Below are 20,060 nucleotides of genomic sequence, written 5' to 3' on the forward strand. Positions count from 1 at the left end.
GTTCGTTAAGAGTCAAACTTATTCGTTCAACTCTTGAATAGTCCCTTCTGCATTTATCAGTGAAAAGTCCTGTAATGTGTTGTGCACTGTCACCTTGGGGAGCTAAAACTGTGGGACTGATTTGTTCACACAGACTGGAATGTGTTTGACCAATAAGACCTGGAGACACACACAGAGACACTGTGCTCTCATACTGCCACGTTTGTGGAAGGTGTTACGGTGGCCAAACAAACCTTCCCAATCAGGAAACCCTGGATGATATCTAGTCCAGGCCCAAATCAGAGCTTGTAACTTCACCTTAAGATCAGGGAACAGAAACCTGTATAGTCCAGCCAGAACCAGTCTGAGGAAAGCGTCAGTTTTATGCTGCATTGGGATCTGCAGTCAGAAAAGGGAAAAACTCCTTTTCGCACATAAGTGATGAAAAAGGGCACTTTTGACGTAAGGGGTCTGACGCAGAGGGTGGCTGGCCAAGCGTTTGTCTTTGACGCGCTGGGAGTGAGAATGTGTTGAGCAAATCTACAGAGGACACCATTGCTATGACACTCCACTGAGCCATCTGGAAAACTAAGACAGCTACATCAGATAGCTGCTCCGCTACAGGTTGGCTGATAGTCCCCAAGTTCTAACTATAGAGAGATTGAGTGTCGTAATGCCAATGTGCAATAGGGCACTGTTTAGCAGTCCAAATAAAATAGCCTGGCATCAGAAATTGTTTATTTACAGAGATTACCCTTTTCTGTTCTGTGGTCTTTGTAGCTCCACCAGCAGAGTTAGAGCAGTCAAATTCCCCAAAGACTGATTTAGTGGATTAATCCATTTGCCTTTTCTCATCCGGGGTTGGGTAAAGCAGCCTAAGCAGAGAGAACCAGACCGGAGAATCATAAGATGTTCCCTAGCCAGCTGAGAGACATAGTCCCTCCAGCGTGTCCTGGGCCTTTTTCTACGTCTCCTCCCAGTTGGGCATGCCTGGAAAACCTCACCATGGAGGCGTCCAGGAGGCACCCTAACCAGATGCCTGAGCCACCTCAACTGGCGCCTCTCGATGTGGAGGGCACAATCTACACCCTGCGGAGAAAACTCATTTTGGCCGCTTGTATTCACAGTCTCCTTCTTTCGGTCACTACCCAAAGCTCGTGACCATAGGTGAGGGTAGGAACGTAGATCGACCGATAAATTGAGAGCTTAGCCTTTCAGCTCAGCTCTTTCTTCGCCACAACAGACCGGTACAACACCCGCATCACTGCAGAGGAGCCCCACTCTGCCTATCGATCTCCCACTCCATCTTTCCCTCATTTGCAAGCAAGACCCCGAGATGCTTAAACTCCTCCATTTGAGGCAGGACTTCATCCCTGACCTGGAGAAGGCATTCTACCCATTTCCCTTTAGTAGGTATATCAGTAAATCCATCTTATTATAATGATTACTGCCCAGCAAAGAACCTGAACGTGTCCTTAAAAAAATTAGATATTATGTTTAAAATGTATAGTATGATAGAAAAGTCAGGTTTATACAGACCACTATATTTCTCAGTGATTACAGCCTCACGATAGGTTGGGTTATGTAAAGTTATGCTGAGGGGAAGTTGTTAGAGACTATCCAATCTCTGGGGGATTGTTAAATTATGTTGACCCCAATGACCTCATTCAAGATGCGCAGGCGTTGGACCCAAGGTGCCGGTGAATGAGCAGGAAGACGAATAACAACAACTATCACCATTTATTTGTATGAAAGCTTTCAAAATAAAAGTCCCAAGTTTCTCACAAGCACAATAAACCAGCGACAGCTCTGGCATGATAAGCCATATCTATAGAGAGGGATGGGCTTGCAGTACAACAGCTACTGTCAGATATAGCACAGAGGAACACTTTTCACTCCTTTATTTTAGAGTTATACGTCTTCAGATGTGCTTGTAGCTTTATGTTCTTCTTTCTCTTTTTTTCAGTCATCAACACGAGCCAATCGCACCACAGTGGGGGGGTATTTTTTAGCTGGTCGTTCAATGACCTGGTGGCCGGTGAGTACAATACATTTAGAAATGTTTAAAAGATGCTGCGAAATGTGACATAACATATATCGAAATAACATGTGGCGTTTGTTAAAAATGCATGAAGTTGAACATCCATTTATTTATTAAAGGGTGCTGATGTAAACCCCACAGCACACACCTTAAAAGTAACGGCTACTTCTTCAGTTATTCATGCATTTTTTATTTTCCTTTGACCTCAGATGTCGTCGTCGTCGTCGTCGTCTTCCTCCGCTTATCCGGGTCCGGGTCGCGGGGGCAGCATCCCAACTAGGGAGCTCCAGGCCGTCCTCTCCCCGGCCTTGTCCACCAGCTCCTCCGGCAGGACCCCAAGGCGTTCCCGGACCAGATTGGAGATGTAACTTCTCCAACGTGTCCTGGGTCGACCCGGGGGCCTTCTGCCGGCAGGACATGCCCGAAACACCTCCCCGGGGAGGCGTCCAGGAGGCATCCTGACCAGATGCCCAAACCACCTCAACTGGCTCCTTTCGATCCGGAGGAGCAGCGGTTCTACTCCGAGTCCCTCCCGAATGTCCGAGCTCCTCACCCTATCTCTAAGGCTGAGCCCGGCCACCCTACGGAGGAAACTCATTTCGGCCGCTTGTATCCGCGATCTCGTTCTTTCGGTCATTACCCAAAGCTCATGACCATAGGTGAGGATTGGGACGTAGATCGACCGGTAAATCGAGAGCCTGGCTTTCTGGCTCAGCTCCCTCTTCCCCACGACAGATCGGCTCAGCGTCCGCATCACTGCAGACGCCGAACCAATCCGCCTGTCGATCTCCCGATCCCTCCTACCCTCACTCGTGAACAAGACCCCAAGATACTTAAACTCCTCCACTTGAGGTAGGACCTCTCCCCCGACCCGGAGGTGGCAAGCCACCCTTTTCCGGTCGAGAACCATGGTCTCAGATTTGGAGGTGCTGATCCTCATCCCAGCCGCTTCACATTCGGCCGCGAACCTACCCAGCAAGAGCTGAAGGTCAGAGCTGGATGAAGCTAGGAGGACCACATCATCCGCAAAAAGCAGAGACGAGATTCTCCTGCCACCAAACTCGACACACTCCACACCACGGCTGCGTCTAGAAATTCTGTCCATAAAAGTGATGAACAGAACCGGTGACAAAGGGCAGCCCTGGCGGAGTCCAACCCTCACTGGGAACAGGTCCGACTTACTACCGGCTATGCGGACCAAACTCACGCTCCTCTGGTAAAGGGACTGAATGGCCCTTAACAGAAAGCCACCCACCCCATACTCCTGGAGTGTCCCCCACAGGGTGCCCCTGGGGACACGGTCATAAGCCTTCTCCAAATCCACAAAGCACATGTGGATTGGTTGGGCAAACTCCCATGCCCCCTCCATCACCCTTGCAAGGGTATAGAGCTGGTCCACAGTTCCACGGCCAGGACGAAAACCACATTGCTCCTCCTCTATCTGAGATTCAACTATCGATCGGACCCTCCTCTCCAGTACCTTGGCGTAGACCTTTCCAGGGAGGCTGAGGAGTGTGATCCCCCTATAGTTGGAACACACCCTCAGGTCACCCTTCTTAAAGATGGGGACCACCACCCCGGTCTGCCACTCCCTAGGAACTGCCCCCGATGACCACGCAATGTTGTAGAGACGTGTCAACCATGACAGCCCTACAACATCCATAGCCTTGAGATACCCAGGACGAACCTCATCCGCCCCCGGGGCTCCGCCGCTGTGTAGTTGTTTGACTACCTCAGCAACTTCTGCCCCCGAGATCGGACAGTCCATCCCCAGGCCTCCCAGCTCTGGTTCCTCCTCGGAATGCGCATTGGTGGGATTGAGGAGCTCCTCAAAGTATTCCTTCCACCGTCCGACTATAGCCTCAGTTGACGTCAGCAGCTCCCCATCCCCACTGTAAACAGTGTGAGCGAGTTGCTGCCTTCCTCTCCTGAGGCGCCGGACAGTTTGCCAGAACCTCTTTGGAGCCGATCGATAGTCTTTCTCCATGGCCTCACCAAACTCCTCCCACGCCCGAGATTTTGCCTCGGCAACTGCCACTGCTGCACCCCGCTTGGCTATCCGGTACCTGTCTGCTGCCTCCGGAGACCCACAGACCAGCCACGCCCTGTAGGCCTCCTTCTTCAGCCTGACGGCTCCCCGAACCTCTGGTGTCCACCAGCGGGTACGGGGGTTGCCACCACGACTGGCACCGGCCACCTTACGACCACAGCTAGCAACAGCCGCCTCGACAATCGCAGAGTGGAACAAGGCCCACTCGGACTCATTGTCCCCCACTGCTCTCGGGACGTGGTCAAAGCTCTGCCGGAGGTGGGAGTTGAAGACCGTCTTGACAGGTTCTTCTGCCAGGCGTTCCCAGCAGACCCTCACTATGCGTTTGGGTCTGCCAGGTCTACGCGGCATGTTCCCTTGCCATCTGATCCAACTCACCACCAGGTGGTGATCAGTTGACAGCTCCGCCCCTCTCTTCACTCGGGTGTCCAAAACATACGGCCGCAGGTCAGATGATACGACTACAAAATCTATCATCGACCTGTGACCTAGGCTGCCCTGGTACCAAGTGTACCGGTGGGCATCCTTATGTTCGAACATGGTGTTCGTTATGGCCAAACTGCGGCTTGCACAGAAGTCCAATAACAAAACACCGCTCGAGTTCTGATCAGGTGGGCCGTTCCTCCCAATCACACCCCTCCAGGTCAAGCTGTCATTGCCCACGTGAGCATTGAAGTCCCCCAGCAGGACAATGGAGTCCCCTGATGGAGCACTATCTAGCACTCGTCCCAGGGACTCCAAAAAGGGTGGGTACTCTGAACTGATATTTGGCCCATAAGCACAAACAACAGTCAGGACCCGTTCCCCGACCCGAAGGCGCAAGGAAGCTACCCTCTTGTCCCCCGGGGTAAACCCCAACACACAGGCAGAGAGTCTCGGGGCTAACAAAAAGCCAACCCCAGCCCTCCGCCTCTCACCCGGATCAACTCCAGCAAAGTAGAGTGTCCAACCCCTCTCCAGGTCTCGGGTTCCAGAGCCAATGCAATGTGTCGAGGTGAGTCCGACTATATCTAGCCGGTACCGCTCAACCTCTGCCACAAGCTCCGGCTCCTTCCCCGCCAGCGAGGTGACGTTCCATGTCCCAAAAACTAGTTTTCTTGTCCGGGGATTGGACCGCCAAGGCTCCCGCCTTGGTCTGCCACCCGATTCACATTGCACCGGACCCTTCATGTTCCTCCTGCAGGTGGTGGGTCCACAGTTGGACGAGCCCATGTATCCGGTTCGGGCTGGGCCCGGCCGGGCCCCATGGGCGAAAGCCCGGCCACCAGGCGCTCGCTCACGGGCCCCAACCCCAGGCCTGGCTCCAGGGTGGGACCCCGGTAACCCTCCGGGCCGGGTACTCCGACTCTTCGTTTTCACCGCCATGAAAGATCCTTCGAACCGTTCTTTGTCTCACCCTTCACCTAAGACCAATTTGTCATGGGAGACCCTACCAGGGGCACTAAGTGCCCCAGACAACATAGCTCCTAGGATCATTAGGGCACTCAAACTCCTCCACCACGATAAGGTGACGGTTCAAGGAGGAGATGTGTTGAAGAATATCTAACAGGCCAGTTGTGACCCAGATAAATAGAAATAAAGTTATATAAATTTACATTGTTTCATTACCTTCACTTAAACTAAGCTGGTCCATCTGGAATTATTCAGACATTCCCAACAGGCCCCTGTGGGTCTGTGTGTGTGTTTTTATGGTCCCCTGTTTCACCAAGGGCCTCAAAGCCTCGTACAAACAAGTGCACGGATGTCCAACTGAAAAACAAACTGAAATTTGGCATTTGTGCAAAATAAAAATCCAGATGTATCAAACTATATGCACACAGTGATCCTTTTTCTTTCTTCTTCCTGATCAATGTGGATTTGAGCCACATTATGGAATACCAGACTACTCCCCTTGACACTCCTTGGTTTAAAGATGCCAATAGATCCTAACATGATTAAAAAAATGATTTAAACACGTTTCTTTTTTTTTATTTCCTTAATTGATCCAATGTGAAAGGAAGAAGGATCTGGATAATAATGGCTATGAATGAAATCACTGAGTTCTGTTTTTCAGATGATCACACACTTTCAGAGGGAGGGAATGTGTGTTGGGATTTTTGGTTTAGCTCGAAAGTTGTTTATGTCCCACCGTTCAAACAGAAGGTTTAATGTTGTGATTGACAAGGCTGCTTCCTCTTGGGTACCTCTGCTAGGTGATGCCTCAAGGATTTGAATCTGGACACTTGTTAGATCTCCTCCTTGAACCGTCACCTTATCGTGGTGGAGGAGTTTGAGTGCCCTAATTATCCTAGGAGCTATGTTGTCTGGGGCACTTAGTGCCCCTGGTAGGGTCTCCCATGACAAATTGGTCTTAGGTGAAGGGTGAGACAAAGAACGGTTCGAAGGATCTTTCATGGCGGTTAAAACGAAGAGTCGGAGTACCCGGCCCGGAGGGTTACCGGGATCCCACCCTGGAGCCAGGACTGGGGTTGGGGCCCATGAGCGAGCGCCTGGTGGCCGGGCTTTCGCCCATGGGGCCCGGCCGGGCCCAGCCCGAACCGGATACATGGGCTCGTCCAACTGTGGACCCACCACCCGCAGGAGGAACATGAAGGGTCCGGTGCAATGCGAATCGGGTGGCAGACCAAGGCGGGAGCCTTGGCGGTCCAATCCCCGGACAAGAAAACTAGTTTTTGGGACATGGAACGTCACCTCGCTGGCGGGGAAGGAGCCGGAGCTTGTGGCAGAGGTTGAGCGGTACCGGCTAGATATAGTCGGACTCACCTCGACACATTGCATTGGCTCTGGAACCTGAGACCTGGAGAGGGGTTGGACACTCTACTTTGCTGGAGTTGCTCCGGGTGAGAGGCGGAGGGCTGGGGTTGGCTTTTTGTTAGCCCCGAGACTCTCTGCCTGTGTGTTGGGGTTTACCCCGGGGGACAAGAGGGTAGCTTCCTTGCGCCTTCGGGTCGGGGAACGGGTCCTGACTGTTGTTTGTGCTTATGGGCCAAATATCAGTTCAGAGTACCCACCCTTTTTGGAGTCCCTGGGACGAGTGCTAGATAGTGGTCCATCAGGGGACTCCATTGTCCTGCTGGGGGACTTCAATGCTCACGTGGGCAATGACAGCTTGACCTGGAGGGGTGTGATTGGGAGGAACGGCCCACCTAATCTGAACTCGAGCGGTGTTTTGTTATTGGACTTCTGTGCAAGCCGCAGTTTGGCCATAACGAACACCATGTTCGAACATAAGGATGCCCACCGGTACACTTGGTACCAGGGCAGCCTAGGTCACAGGTCGATGATAGATTTTGTAGTCGTATCATCTGACCTGCGGCCGTATGTTTTGGACACCCGAGTGAAGAGAGGGGCGGAGCTGTCAACTGATCACCACCTGGTGGTGAGTTGGATCAGATGGCAAGGGAACATGCCGCGTAGACCTGGCAGACCCAAACGCATAGTGAGGGTCTGCTGGGAACGCCTGGCAGAAGAACCTGTCAAGACGGTCTTCAACTCCCACCTCCGGCAGAGCTTTGACCACGTCCCGAGAGCAGTGGGGGACATTGAGTCCGAGTGGGCCTTGTTCAACTCTGCGATTGTCGAGGCGGCTGTTGCTAGCTGTGGTCGTAAGGTGGCCGGTGCCAGTCGTGGTGGCAACCCCCGTACCCGCTGGTGGACACCAGAGGTTCGGGGAGCCGTCAGGCTGAAGAAGGAGGCCTACAGGGCGTGGCTGGTCTGTGGGTCTCCGGAGGCAGCAGACAGGTACCGGATAGCCAAGCGGGGTGCAGCAGTGGCAGTTGCCGAGGCAAAATCTCGGGCGTGGGAGGAGTTTGGTGAGGCCATGGAGAAAGACTATCGATCGGCTCCAAAGAGGTTCTGGCAAACTGTCCGGCGCCTCAGGAGAGGAAGGCAGCAACTCGCTCACACTGTTTACAGTGGGGATGGGGAGCTGCTGACGTCAACTGAGGCTATAGTCGGACGGTGGAAGGAATACTTTGAGGAGCTCCTCAATCCCACCAATGCGCATTCCGAGGAGGAACCAGAGCTGGGAGGCCTGGGGATGGACTGTCCGATCTCGGGGGCAGAAGTTGCTGAGGTAGTCAAACAACTACACAGCGGCGGAGCCCCGGGGGCGGATGAGGTTCGTCCTGGGTATCTCAAGGCTATGGATGTTGTAGGGCTGTCATGGTTGACACGTCTCTACAACATTGCGTGGTCATCGGGGGCAGTTCCTAGGGAGTGGCAGACCGGGTTGGGGTTCCCCATCTTTAAGAAGGGTGACCTGAGGGTGTGTTCCAACTATAGGGGGATCACACTCCTCAGCCTCCCTGGAAAGGTCTACTCCAAGGTACTGGAGAGGAGGGTCCGATCGATAGTTGAATCTCAGATAGAGGAGGAGCAATGTGGTTTTCGTCCTGGCCGTGGAACTGTGGACCAGCTCTATACCCTTGCAAGGGTGATGGAGGGGCCATGGGAGTTTGCCCAACCAATCCACATGTGCTTTGTGGATTTGGAGAAGGCTTATGACCGTGTCCCCAGGGGCACCCTGTGGGGGACGCTCCAGGAGTATGGGGTGGGTGGCTTTCTGTTAAGGGCCATTCAGTCCCTTTACCAGAGGAGTGTGAGTTTGGTCCGCATAGCCGGTAGTAAGTCGGACCTGTTCCCAGTGAGGGTTGGACTCCGCCAGGGCTGCCCTTTGTCACCGGTTCTGTTCATCACTTTTATGGACAGAATTTCTAGACGCAGCCGTGGTGTGGAGTGTGTCGAGTTTGGTGGCAGGAGAATCTCGTCTCTGCTTTTTGCGGATGATGTGGTCCTCCTAGCTTCATCCAGCTCTGACCTTCAGCTCTTGCTGAGTAGGTTCGCGGCCGAATGTGAAGCGGCTGGGATGAGGATCAGCACCTCCAAATCTGAGACCATGGTTCTCGACCGGAAAAGGGTGGCTTGCCACCTCCGGGTCGGGGGAGAGGTCCTACATCAAGTGGAGGAGTTTAAGTATCTCGGGGTCTTGTTCACGAGTGAGGGTAGGAGGGATCGGGAGATCGACAGGCGGATTGGTTCGGCGTCTGCAGTGATGCGGACGCTGAGCCGATCTGTCGTGGGGAAGAGGGAGCTGAGCCAGAAAGCCAGGCTCTCGATTTACCGGTCGATCTACGTCCCAATCCTCACCTATGGTCATGAGCTTTGGGTAATGACCGAAAGAACGAGATCGCGGATACAAGCGGCCGAAATGAGTTTCCTCCGTAGGGTGGCCGGGCTCAGCCTTAGAGATAGGGTGAGGAGCTCGGACATTCGGGAGGGACTCGGAGTAGAACCGCTGCTCCTCCGGAACGAAAGGAGCCAGTTGAGGTGGTTTGGGCATCTGGTCAGGATGCCTCCTGGACGCCTCCCCGGGGAGGTGTTTCGGGCATGTCCTGCCGGCAGAAGGCCCCCGGGTCGACCCAGGACACGTTGGAGAGGTTACATCTCCAATCTGGTCCGGGAACGCCTTGGGGTCCTGCCGGAGGAGCTGGTGGACAAGGCCGGGGAGAGGACGGCCTGGAGCTCCCTGGTTGGGATGCTGCCCCCGCGACCCGGACCCGGATAAGCGGAGGAAGACGACGACGACGACGACGACGACGACACTTGTTAGATGCTCTGCCTGAACCAGTATAGCCAGAAGTCCATACTTTTTCACCCCCTGTGTTGATTATATGCAGATTTACCTGTCCATGACACATGATGACTGTGTAAATAGTATTGCTTCTCGTGTGTTTGGCTGAGATTAGATCCTGGGTGGCATCAAACTTCCTTTAACAAAATCAGAGTACAACTGAAGTGAATATCTAGTCTCTTGATTATCTAAATGTTCAAAGTCTTCCTCCAGAGATCCTCTGACCAACAACTCAGACATGTTAAATCTCTAAGTCCAGTTACTTCCACCTGCTAAACAGTCAAAATAGGCCTTTTGCTAAAGAAACGACTAAGGTTCACTGTTTTGTGACACCATGCCTTCTGCAGTAACTCCTTTTCTCATCTACAATTAGTCCAAAATTTAGCTCTCTCACAGTTTCACTCTGGTAGCCTCACCATTCTCGCTGCTCCACTCTAGCTTTCTGTAAAATTTAGGATCCGGTATAAACTCGTCCTCCTCATCCATGAAGCTTTAATATATCTGATGATCTTTTAACACCTCACACTCCTTCTAGGCCAGTTAGTGTTTTCTGAACAAACCTTTATAGTCATTATTCGCTCTTATTTAAGAAAAAGACATGATCACTATTTTCTAGTAGTCCGAATGAGCTCTCTGATGCGCTCTGACTCACCAACAATAACCTTCCCCTTCATGCTTTTGTGTTTAACCATTTAAGTCCATTTTTTTAAATTCATCTGTTACTGTACATTATGCCTGTTCACATCTGTCATCTGATTCTGTTTACAGATAGGGGCCTCTCTAATGTCCAGTAATGTTGGCAGTGGATTGTTCATTGGTCTTGCGGGAACCGGAGCAGCAGGAGGCATTGCTGTTGGAGGATTTGAGTGGAATGTAAGAAAAACGACCAGAAAATACTTAAAAAGGAAAAAAACTTGACACAGACGAATTGATAAGTATAGCGGTCAGAATAATTCAAATGACACAGACACCCACATAACACACAGCCATTTATTAGAAATATTATTCTAAAAAGTAGGAAGTGACTGTCTCAGTTCAGAAGCTTCATGCTTGGAGAAATGGTCAGGTTCATCACAGCAGTGCAGCAAACAGAGACGTCTCCTGTTGCACCCGACTGAGTCATGGAGTTCCTTGATGTCACGTTGAGAGCAGGAGGTTAGGACCCAAGGTGCAGGAAATCCAGAACACACAGGCAGGAGCGGTTGAAAAGTAAAAATCCTTTATTTAGGAGAAGAACCAAAAATCCAAGGGGTGAAGGCAAAAACCAATAACTAAACTAAGACCAAAATCCAAAAGCTCACTTTCTGAACACAGACCTAGAGACTGAGACAGGAGACAGGAGACAAGAGACAAGAGACAGGAGACAGGAGACAGGAGACAGGAGACAGGAGACAGGAGACAAAACAACACTGACCAAGACAATGAACCAACAACCACAGAGTGACAAGACAAGGCTTATATACACATGGAGAACAATTAAGGAAACAGGAAGCAGGTGTGTGGAGTGAGGGCTGGAGGGAAGGCAGGTGACACAAATTATCTAAATGGGGAAAACAGAACCAGTGGAGGGCAGATAGACCTAAAACATAAAACTAAACCTAAGACTGAGGGAAGGATATACACACACACAAAAACACTGAGCAGGGGACAAAGAGGCTGGAGCTACAGAACGTGAAGGAAGACCTGGAGGGCTGGGGATGAATGAATGACACAGGGCCTGGGAGGAATTGACTTTAAAGGGCTACAAACATAAGACACAATATTGAGACGCAGACACAGGACATATGAGGGCGCTATGAGACACAGAAGGGAATCTAGAGAGGGATGGAGACGCATCAGGAGGCACATAAGGAAGGGGCAGACGCAGACCATGACACTTGAGGTTTATGGCTTGAATAAGAACAGAAGGTGGTGCTGAGAACCCACAGAGATCAGCCAGGAAAAATAAAAGTAGCAAATGTGTGCATTTTAACACAATTTCATTCCCATATTTGTGAAAGATAAGAAAAACTTTTTTTTTCACTAATCAAAGAAAAGTTTCACAAATCACAAACTTTGTTTACCAGATTCTACTATCAGAGTAATTTAGTCCGTGTGTGGAGAGTCTAGGTCAGCAGACCCCGACCTTTTTTCCGCAAGCAGCCCCTTACCTGTGTCCAAGACAAGCCAGTCCCCTTTTACAGACATGCAGAGGTATACATGTTTTGAGAGCTTTGAATATTATATTGGGTGTGTCGCTGGGATTTCATAATTGTAATTTATACAAATGTAATCTTGGTAACCCCCAACTTCACCACAGACCAAGTTGTGAGGACCCCCTTGGCAGGTCATGAACCCCACACTGGGGCCCACTGGTCCAGGTGTCGTAGTTTTATAATAGCATCAGATTAAAGATGCTCATGAGTGGACAAAAGGTTAGAATAGCCCTCCAGAAAACAGATAGGAACCAACTTCACCCCTGGATGACTGAGAACCTTTACCAGCATTTAGATTTATTTATTTTATTTACTTAATTTCCCACTAATATCAATTTCCAATATAAAAAAATCTCTCTTTTTGCAATTTATTTCTTATTAATGTTTAAACTTTATGTCATAAATAAAGAAGGGTCATAAGATAAAACCCAAGCCTTGTGAACCTTTTAGAGGTATTTTATTTGGTCAGCATTTAAAATACCACATCTCCTGGAAGGAGATGGGAGCACTTATAACAAAAGCCTGAGGATAACTAAGGGTACCTGTCCAAAAGGGAGAGGGGGGTTGAAATCTGAATAAAGGAAACAGGGTTGAGTGAGCCACACGAACCTCTAAAGGCAACTCAAAAACCCTAAAACAAAGAAGTCCAGGTAACTGGAGCTCCTGTCCTTAATACAAAAACAAGGCAATTACAGTTTTTTTCTCAGTTGGTTTGGTGCATTTCTCACAACAGAACTGATCTCTGCACCACTACTAAGGCTCTTCTCAAAACAATTAGTGCAAACTGCAAAACATGGTGGACGACTGAGTCACTTCATCAAAAAGAAAAGTCAGTTGCTCAAAATAAGTAGGCAATGCTTCAAAAGCAAGTCCCTTAATCTAAACAGATAATATCTTCATCAAAAGCAAGTACTTATGAGTCAGGGCTGTCACAATTACAAGTCATTCCACCAGCACCTGTGGTCACCAAATCAAATGGTTTGAACATGTTCTCATTGTGACGGATTTCTTTGTAGGTGCTTCCCAATGGCATGTCGTCTGGACAGCATGCATGGCATGTTGAAAACCATAAATTGTAAAGGAAAATCAGGACACTTCATATGCACTCTTGATAATATTTAATTGAAACTGTTCACAGCGTTGTGCAACTGGGGAAATACAGTAAAACAAACATTTTACAGCAAACATAAACTCACTTAGACAGTAAACCTTACTGCAGTAGTTATGAAACAGAATAAAACTGAACAGACACTGCTGCATGTCAATCATTGATATCTACACGCTCCCGTCTGTCTGCCCACATATTTTCATCAACATCACAGGGAATGTCAGCTCTATCGATGCATCGGGGAAAGTATCTTCTGGAGTGTCGAATCCACCCTCTGCAGGACTCTGCTGTGATGTCATCACAAGCTGCATCCATAGCTGCTAGCAGGGCCATTTGGGTATGTGGATGCTTGTCATATACCTTCCACCTCCAGGAAGAGAAAAACCTCAATTGGATTTAGGAATGGAGTGTAAGGAGGAAGAAACTCCATAAGCATCCTGGCGTGTGCTGCAAACCACTGCCTGACTACAGCAGAGTGATGGAAGTTAACATTATCCCAAACCACTACATACATTGTCCGATTGTCACCAGGACACACACCAGTTTTCATTAGTGAGATAAGGTTCACCTGAGAAAAGTAATGTATGGAGATTTCTATGGAAACTCTTTAAAAATAGGGTTTTCAAAATGGGTGTACAAAATGTTTGACAAGATGTTCAACAGTTTTGAGTGCAATGACACAAGCAATGAAATGAAGACTATTAGTTGTAAGGACAATGACAGTCAGCCGGTACACGTATCAATAATTGTGACATTCATGATAAAAGCAAGGAGATGGTGATGAATAGCAAGTCAAAAGTGACCATTCTTTAGACATTTGCACTTACTCAACTGCTTCATGTCCAATGGCATTTGCCTAGGTTGTGCCAAAACGACTACATGTTGTGGAGGTTGAACTAACTGTTGTGCAAAGTTTAATTCTGTTGTGAGAAATGCACCAAAGCAACTGAGAAACACTGTAAGCCAAGCAGTAAAAGAGGAGGATGAAGTCCCCTATGCAAAATACCAGTATCAAAGAGTTTATCTTTCTAATAACTAAGTCAATCATGGGAGAGCAAGTCAAGTCCCACCTCCATGTCACCAGCCTGGTCTCTCAACCAAACTCACCAGCTGCAGCCTTTTTCATAGGGAGCTGTCATTAACAGGATCAGCTGCAGCTCTTCAGGGAGAGTTTGGGTGATGGGTGCTGTCCGGGGTGCTGTAGAGTCTTTCAGCACCATCTAGGGGATGGTAACGGAGGCGTCTGTGACAATCTTAAATAAAAATAATGCTTTTTTTTTCAAAGCACACAACAAAGCTCTTTTATTAGATTTAGGGGAGAGGAAAATAGGGTCACTAACACCTCTGAAAAAAGTCTGACTTTATCAGAATAAATCATCAAGGCTTCAATTTAATGATTTCAGCTGGTTTTTGAAGGGTGTAGTGATCTGTAGTTTGTATATTTATACACTGTAATTAGATCTAAATATTATAATCAGAAGTGGTTGTTTTCATCATCAGGGAGTTTACTTAAACACTCTGTATTGACTGAGAGACAAGAAAAGAGAGAGTTGGGATCGTTTAAGAATCTTTAATTTCTATAATTATAAATTCTTACAATCTACTAGGACTAACTCCGTGATGGATGCATATGGATTTGGATGTTTCGTGTTGGTGTGTGTGTGTGTGTGTGTGTGTGTGTGTGTGTGTGTGTGTGTGTGTGTGTGTGTGTGTGTGTGTGTGTGTGTGTGTGTGTGTGTGTGTGTGTGTGTGTGTGTGTGTTCAGAATCTCTAGGCTGACATAGCGAATCTGGTTGTTATGACTAGGCTACCACGAGGCTTCAGAAGCTGATGACATGAGCACCATTTTGCCGCAACTACGTACCCTGTGGAGCCTCCCGTGTAGATCAGGAAATGCCAGGTCCTCGGACCTTCAGATGTGCTGGAGCTGGTGAAACAGCGGTCGCAGCACTACAAAGCCCGTCTGTGGGTCGACTCCCGATATCAGCGGCAGGCGTCAGCGAGTTAGCTCTTATTTTGAAGGAACGTCGTCTTGTTGTTCAAACGACGGAAATCTCCAGCTTGACAGTTCTCAGCTTAAAGTAGAAAGTACATCTGACCAGGCTGTACTTCTCTTTTGCGGTGATGGATCGAGAGCTGGTTGAAAACTACGTTGAGAGTATGATGTAACTCCTTTGGAGCTCAGATCGAACAGAGCTGATGTTAAAATGGAACTGAGTATAAAATGGCGTTGCCTTGTTTTATATCTCCTAGTTGTTTACAAATCTTAGTAAACCGGATTGGACAACTTCATTAAACAACCCAGATTCTGACCTACGGCAGACGAAAGTTCTGATTGGTTGAGAATAATGTGTCATGCGTTTCATGTCAATGTAGATCAGTCTGTCTGGTGCCGTCCTGTTTATTCATTAAACACATAACTCATGACATCTTTATTCCACAGATCATTCACCTGATTATTAATGATCAACATATGCTCTGATTAGCTTTATCACGAATAAAGTACTTTGATTAATTAATGGAAAGCATTCTTCTTCTCTTCTTCTGTCTCTTCTCCTGGAATGTAAACATACTGAAACCAGCATCCGACCTTGGCGATTCCAACACGTTGTTACTTTTTTAAGGGGCAGCTGTTAAGGGCAGACAATAGGATCTTAATAACGCTACAAGGGGATTGTCTTGTCTGATACAACAAAATCCCAACACCTAGTCTGTGATAGAAGGTTGTTCAGCACCAAACCTGTCCAGTTACTGGTGAACCTGATTGTGAGCAACAGTTGCGACACAGAGAGAGATGACTCTGAGGAGCATCACAGACTCTCAGAGTCACCCTGAACAGCTTTAACCCTCGAGTTTTAACCCTCGAGTTTTTATTGTTACAGCATTTTCTCAACAATAATGAAGAAAAGGCAACAGAAACTAGAACGTGCTACAATTCTTGTTTTTCAAATATTTGTGCAATTTTAGCGTTATTTGAGAAGTTTCCAACTTGATTTAGTTTATTACCTGTAACATAAAAATGAAATAATCAATGATAATGTGTGTGTGTGTGTGTGTGTGTGTGTGTGTGTGTGTGTGTGTGTGTGTGCGCGCGTGTGTGTGTGTGTGTGTTTGCAGGCTTCATGGGTTCTTGTGGCCCTGGGTTGGATTTTTATCCCTGTCTACATCTCTTCTGGTGTAGTGACCATGCCTGAATACCTGGCCAAGCGTTTTGGGGGCTCCAGGATACGAATTTACATGTCTGTTCTGTCCCTCATTCTCTACATCTTCACAAAAGTATCGGTAAGATGCACACACATGCAAAAACAATCTCCACGTGTACTTTCAAGGTATACATTTATCCAATTTTCCAAAAGTTTCACTTAAGGAGTAACCTTGTGCTTGTGTTTGTCAGACAGACATGTTTTCAGGAGCACTGTTCATCCAGGTGTCATTGGGTTGGGACCTTTATCTGTCTACGGGCATATTACTGCTGGTTACAGCTATTTACACGGTGGCAGGTACACACACATGCACGCACGCACACTCAAATTGCATGGAGTGAACTGTGAATGCATTGTGACCATAGCCGTAGTGTCCTGTAGATGCATATTTCTAAACACTCCGTCATCCTTAAGTGCACCACTGAGTCATAGGCTTTTTGTAGTAGGCGGTGTATCTGGTTTCACAGTCTCAGCAGGGATTCTGTCAACCAGCAGTTGGTGTTTGGCCCCTTTGGTGTTGCTGCTAACTCCCTTCAGTGCCCTGCTTATGTACCTGAATCCTCAGCTTTGCAACTAGAATGACAGGGGCTTCTGTACTGTACAGAGGCATGTGACTCCCTGGTTATAGGTTTTTCATAATCAGGACTGTTCACAATTGGGTTATCCATGGGTAGCCCCATAGTAGCTGGTACTCACTGTGCTGCCAGGCTTTCAACTGTTTTGACTTGTGGTCCAGTGACCCCAGCCTACTGGTTGTGCAGCGCACCATGCTTAAGACCAGAGGTGACCAGGTCATGATTTTTATCTTGCGAGACGCTTAATAAAAGATCATTTTCTTTTCTGCCTTCCTTTGTCTTAGTCCGATTTTCAAGGATAAACAAACATGCTGCCTGTTGAATGTGATGTTTAGTCAATCATGCTCGCTCCTCCTCTGCCGTGGTCATTTACTATAATGTTTGAGCTTGTGAGATTTTGCATCTGACCAGGGAATGTTTGTGTCTGAAATCGGTTTTTGTGTAGTTTTTAATTTCTGCAGTGTCATTAATAACACACACCAAACACAGTAGGACCAAAACTGGTACATCCATGATTTTGTATCTCCACATTCGGGGTCTCCATGTTATGAAAACTGGCCACCCAGTTACAAATCAGGCCGAGTGAACTGGGCATCAGTCAAACATAACGTGGGGAGTAAAGTTTTCATAGTTCCCACATCCTTGCCCCATTCATTTAAACACTGTCTTATTTAGAAGTCCTAAACCAAGGTACAGTTTGAGTCACTAAAACAGAGTGAAGTTATTTTTGTTAAAAACAATTTTTAGAAAGTTAAGTAAAAGCATATAAAAATCTTGCTGCTCTTACCTGAGCCAGCTCGGCTTTAGTGTTATTTCACCCCTGATGATTATATTTTTATTAACTCATGATTTTGTGTAACTCTGACCTTTTCCATGAATGGCTCCCATAATATGCATCTATGCTCTGAACATAAAACCCAAAGATGCTCAGTAACAAATTTATGTCTGCAGGTGGCTTGGCTGCAGTCATCTATACTGATGCACTCCAGACTTTAATCATGGTCGGTGGAGCGTTTTCACTAATGTTCATAGGTAGTTTACACACTTTCTTATCATATACACACACACATCTAATTGTACACAGTGAGATGATATGCATAGTAAAGTTTAAACGATCAGAGATGATTAAAAACGTGATTTATCTTGTGTGGTTTAGCAGAAAAATTCTTTACAAATCAGAATTTGCATTCACAATTGTTTTACACGTTAAGCCCAAGGTTAACTTAATATTACCTAACCAAAAAGGTTTTATCGTGTTTTATCGTATGTCATAGCTTTCTCCAAGGTTGGGTGGTATGAGGGCCTCGTGGACCATTACATGACAAGTGTTCCCATGGTGACGGTTGCTAACACTACCTGCCATATTCCTCGTCATGATGCGTTTCACATGTTCAGAGACCCCATATCAGGTGATTTACCCTGGCCAGGCTTGGTCTTTGGCCTCACTGTGCTGGCTACATGGGTCTGGTGCACAGATCAGGTAACGTCACTAATATTAATATACAGTGATCCCTCGTTTATCGCGGTAGATGCGTTCCAGACCTGGCCGCGATAGGTGAAAATCTGCGAAGTAGGGACACCATATTTACAGTATTTATTTTTATTGAATTATCGTATGATCACATTCTCTTTTTGTGGGTAAAACTGAAGAAAAAAAAATTTTACTTGTTTTTTTTATACTTTTATTGCAAAAAGTGCATTTTATGATGAAATTGATGAAAAAAATCAGGAATTTCTTGATATTTCACATAGAAAAATATCGCGAATCGGCGAATTTCCCTTGAATAAGGCTCCAAAGAAAAAATCCGCAAAGTTGTGAATCCGCGATAAATGAACCGCGAAGAAGCGAGGGATCACTGTATGCTTGTTCAGTTGGATTGTGATAGACACATTTCTGCCTTTTAGAACAAACCTGGAACAAAGCCAACCTAAAGATATGTTTATATTAGTGGATAAGATTTAAATGGTGTTCTTCAAGGGACCCAAAGCACTTTCCATTATTCATGCACTCACATTCACACACTGCTGGTGATGGTAAACTACCACATGGCCACAGCCGCCCTGGAGCGGTTTCACAGTGGCGAGACTGCCATTTTACACCATCTGCCACTCTGACCACCACCAGCATAGACAAGTTAGGTGAAGTGCCTTGCCCAAGAGCAGAACAGCAGAATTCCCCGGAGGAGGCTGGGATATTAGATAGAAAGCATCATGGATTTGTTCCTGACAAACATATTATATGGCCAGTCTAGAGGCCATACACGCACAAATGTCTACCTGTAACATCTAAACATGTTTTTCTTAGGCCCGCCCACAAATGAGTTTCTGGCTATGCTAATGGTGACATATGACAGACTTCTCTGAGCTCCGCAGCCACTTTTCACTTCGCGCACCCCCTAGCGGCAGCTCAAGCTCAAGATTATGTTTATCTGTGTGATGCAGCAGCAGGGAGATCTATAGCATCAGATACAGAAAGTCTGACCTAAATATTCAGTTGATTTACCACATTATTAATGGTGTTTAATGCTGCCCAAAAGAAGGTTACTAAAACTTGGCTTGGATCCAATAACTGAAGAAAGCAACAAATGTCAGAAGAACTGAGTCCTCTAGCTCCACCCACTAGTGGAGATAAAAACTGCTCAGTCACAAATACAGTTCATGAGTGTACTTGTGTGAATTCAGAAAAATATCTGATGTTTTTTAATGAATGAAGGAATTCTAAACATGGTTTTATTTGTACGTTGTCCTGAACAGTCAGGTTGTATCTTAATGTTAGCAGTGATGGCTTGTTTTAAACCCGGGGTTCTTAAAGCAACACATGTTGGTGCCAGATCCAACATGCATGTGTGTGTGTGTGTGTGTGTGTGTGTGTGTGTGTGTGTGTGTGTGTGTAGGTCATAGTTCAAAGGTCACTGTCGGCCAAATCTTTGTCACACGCCAAAGCAGGCAGTGTTCTGGGAGGCTACCTAAAGCTGATGCCCATGTTCTTCATCGTGATGCCAGGCATGATAAGTCGAGCTCTTTTCCCAGGTAAATCTGCGGAACATATTTCTTTTTCCGTATTCCTTCTTAAATTACAAAGAAATCAAAGAAAGGGCACCCAACTCATTCAAAAATAAATAGTCTTGGCCCTATTACTAATCACCGGCTAAAACTTTTGTATAAGATACTGGTCATTTATTCCTTTGGGTTGAAGAGTTTCTATAAAGAAGAAAGATTAAATAATGATGCCATGTAAAGAATTGGGAGTGGTTAAGGATCTTATAGCACAAAGACA

General features: G+C 47.2%; 1 protein-coding gene across 2 annotated transcripts in view; it reads left to right on the plus strand.

Annotated features, from left to right (window-relative positions):
* The window catches only part of slc5a9 (solute carrier family 5 member 9), a 34,175-nt gene that overhangs the window by 2,857 nt on the left and 11,258 nt on the right, over window positions 1-20,060 (plus strand). For both annotated transcript variants that reach the window (XM_054749560.2, XM_054749559.2), the window contains exons 3-9: window positions 1,946-2,017; window positions 10,471-10,575; window positions 16,123-16,287; window positions 16,400-16,505; window positions 17,735-17,815; window positions 18,058-18,263; window positions 19,678-19,813. In XM_054749560.2, coding sequence (XP_054605535.1) covers window positions 1,946-2,017; window positions 10,471-10,575; window positions 16,123-16,287; window positions 16,400-16,505; window positions 17,735-17,815; window positions 18,058-18,263; window positions 19,678-19,813 — 871 coding nt within the window. The remainder of the gene's footprint in view (window positions 1-1,945; window positions 2,018-10,470; window positions 10,576-16,122; window positions 16,288-16,399; window positions 16,506-17,734; window positions 17,816-18,057; window positions 18,264-19,677; window positions 19,814-20,060) is intronic.

Source organism: Nothobranchius furzeri, chromosome 16, assembly GCF_043380555.1.
Source record: "Nothobranchius furzeri strain GRZ-AD chromosome 16, NfurGRZ-RIMD1, whole genome shotgun sequence".
NCBI classification, from domain to species: Eukaryota; Metazoa; Chordata; class Actinopteri; order Cyprinodontiformes; family Nothobranchiidae; genus Nothobranchius; species Nothobranchius furzeri.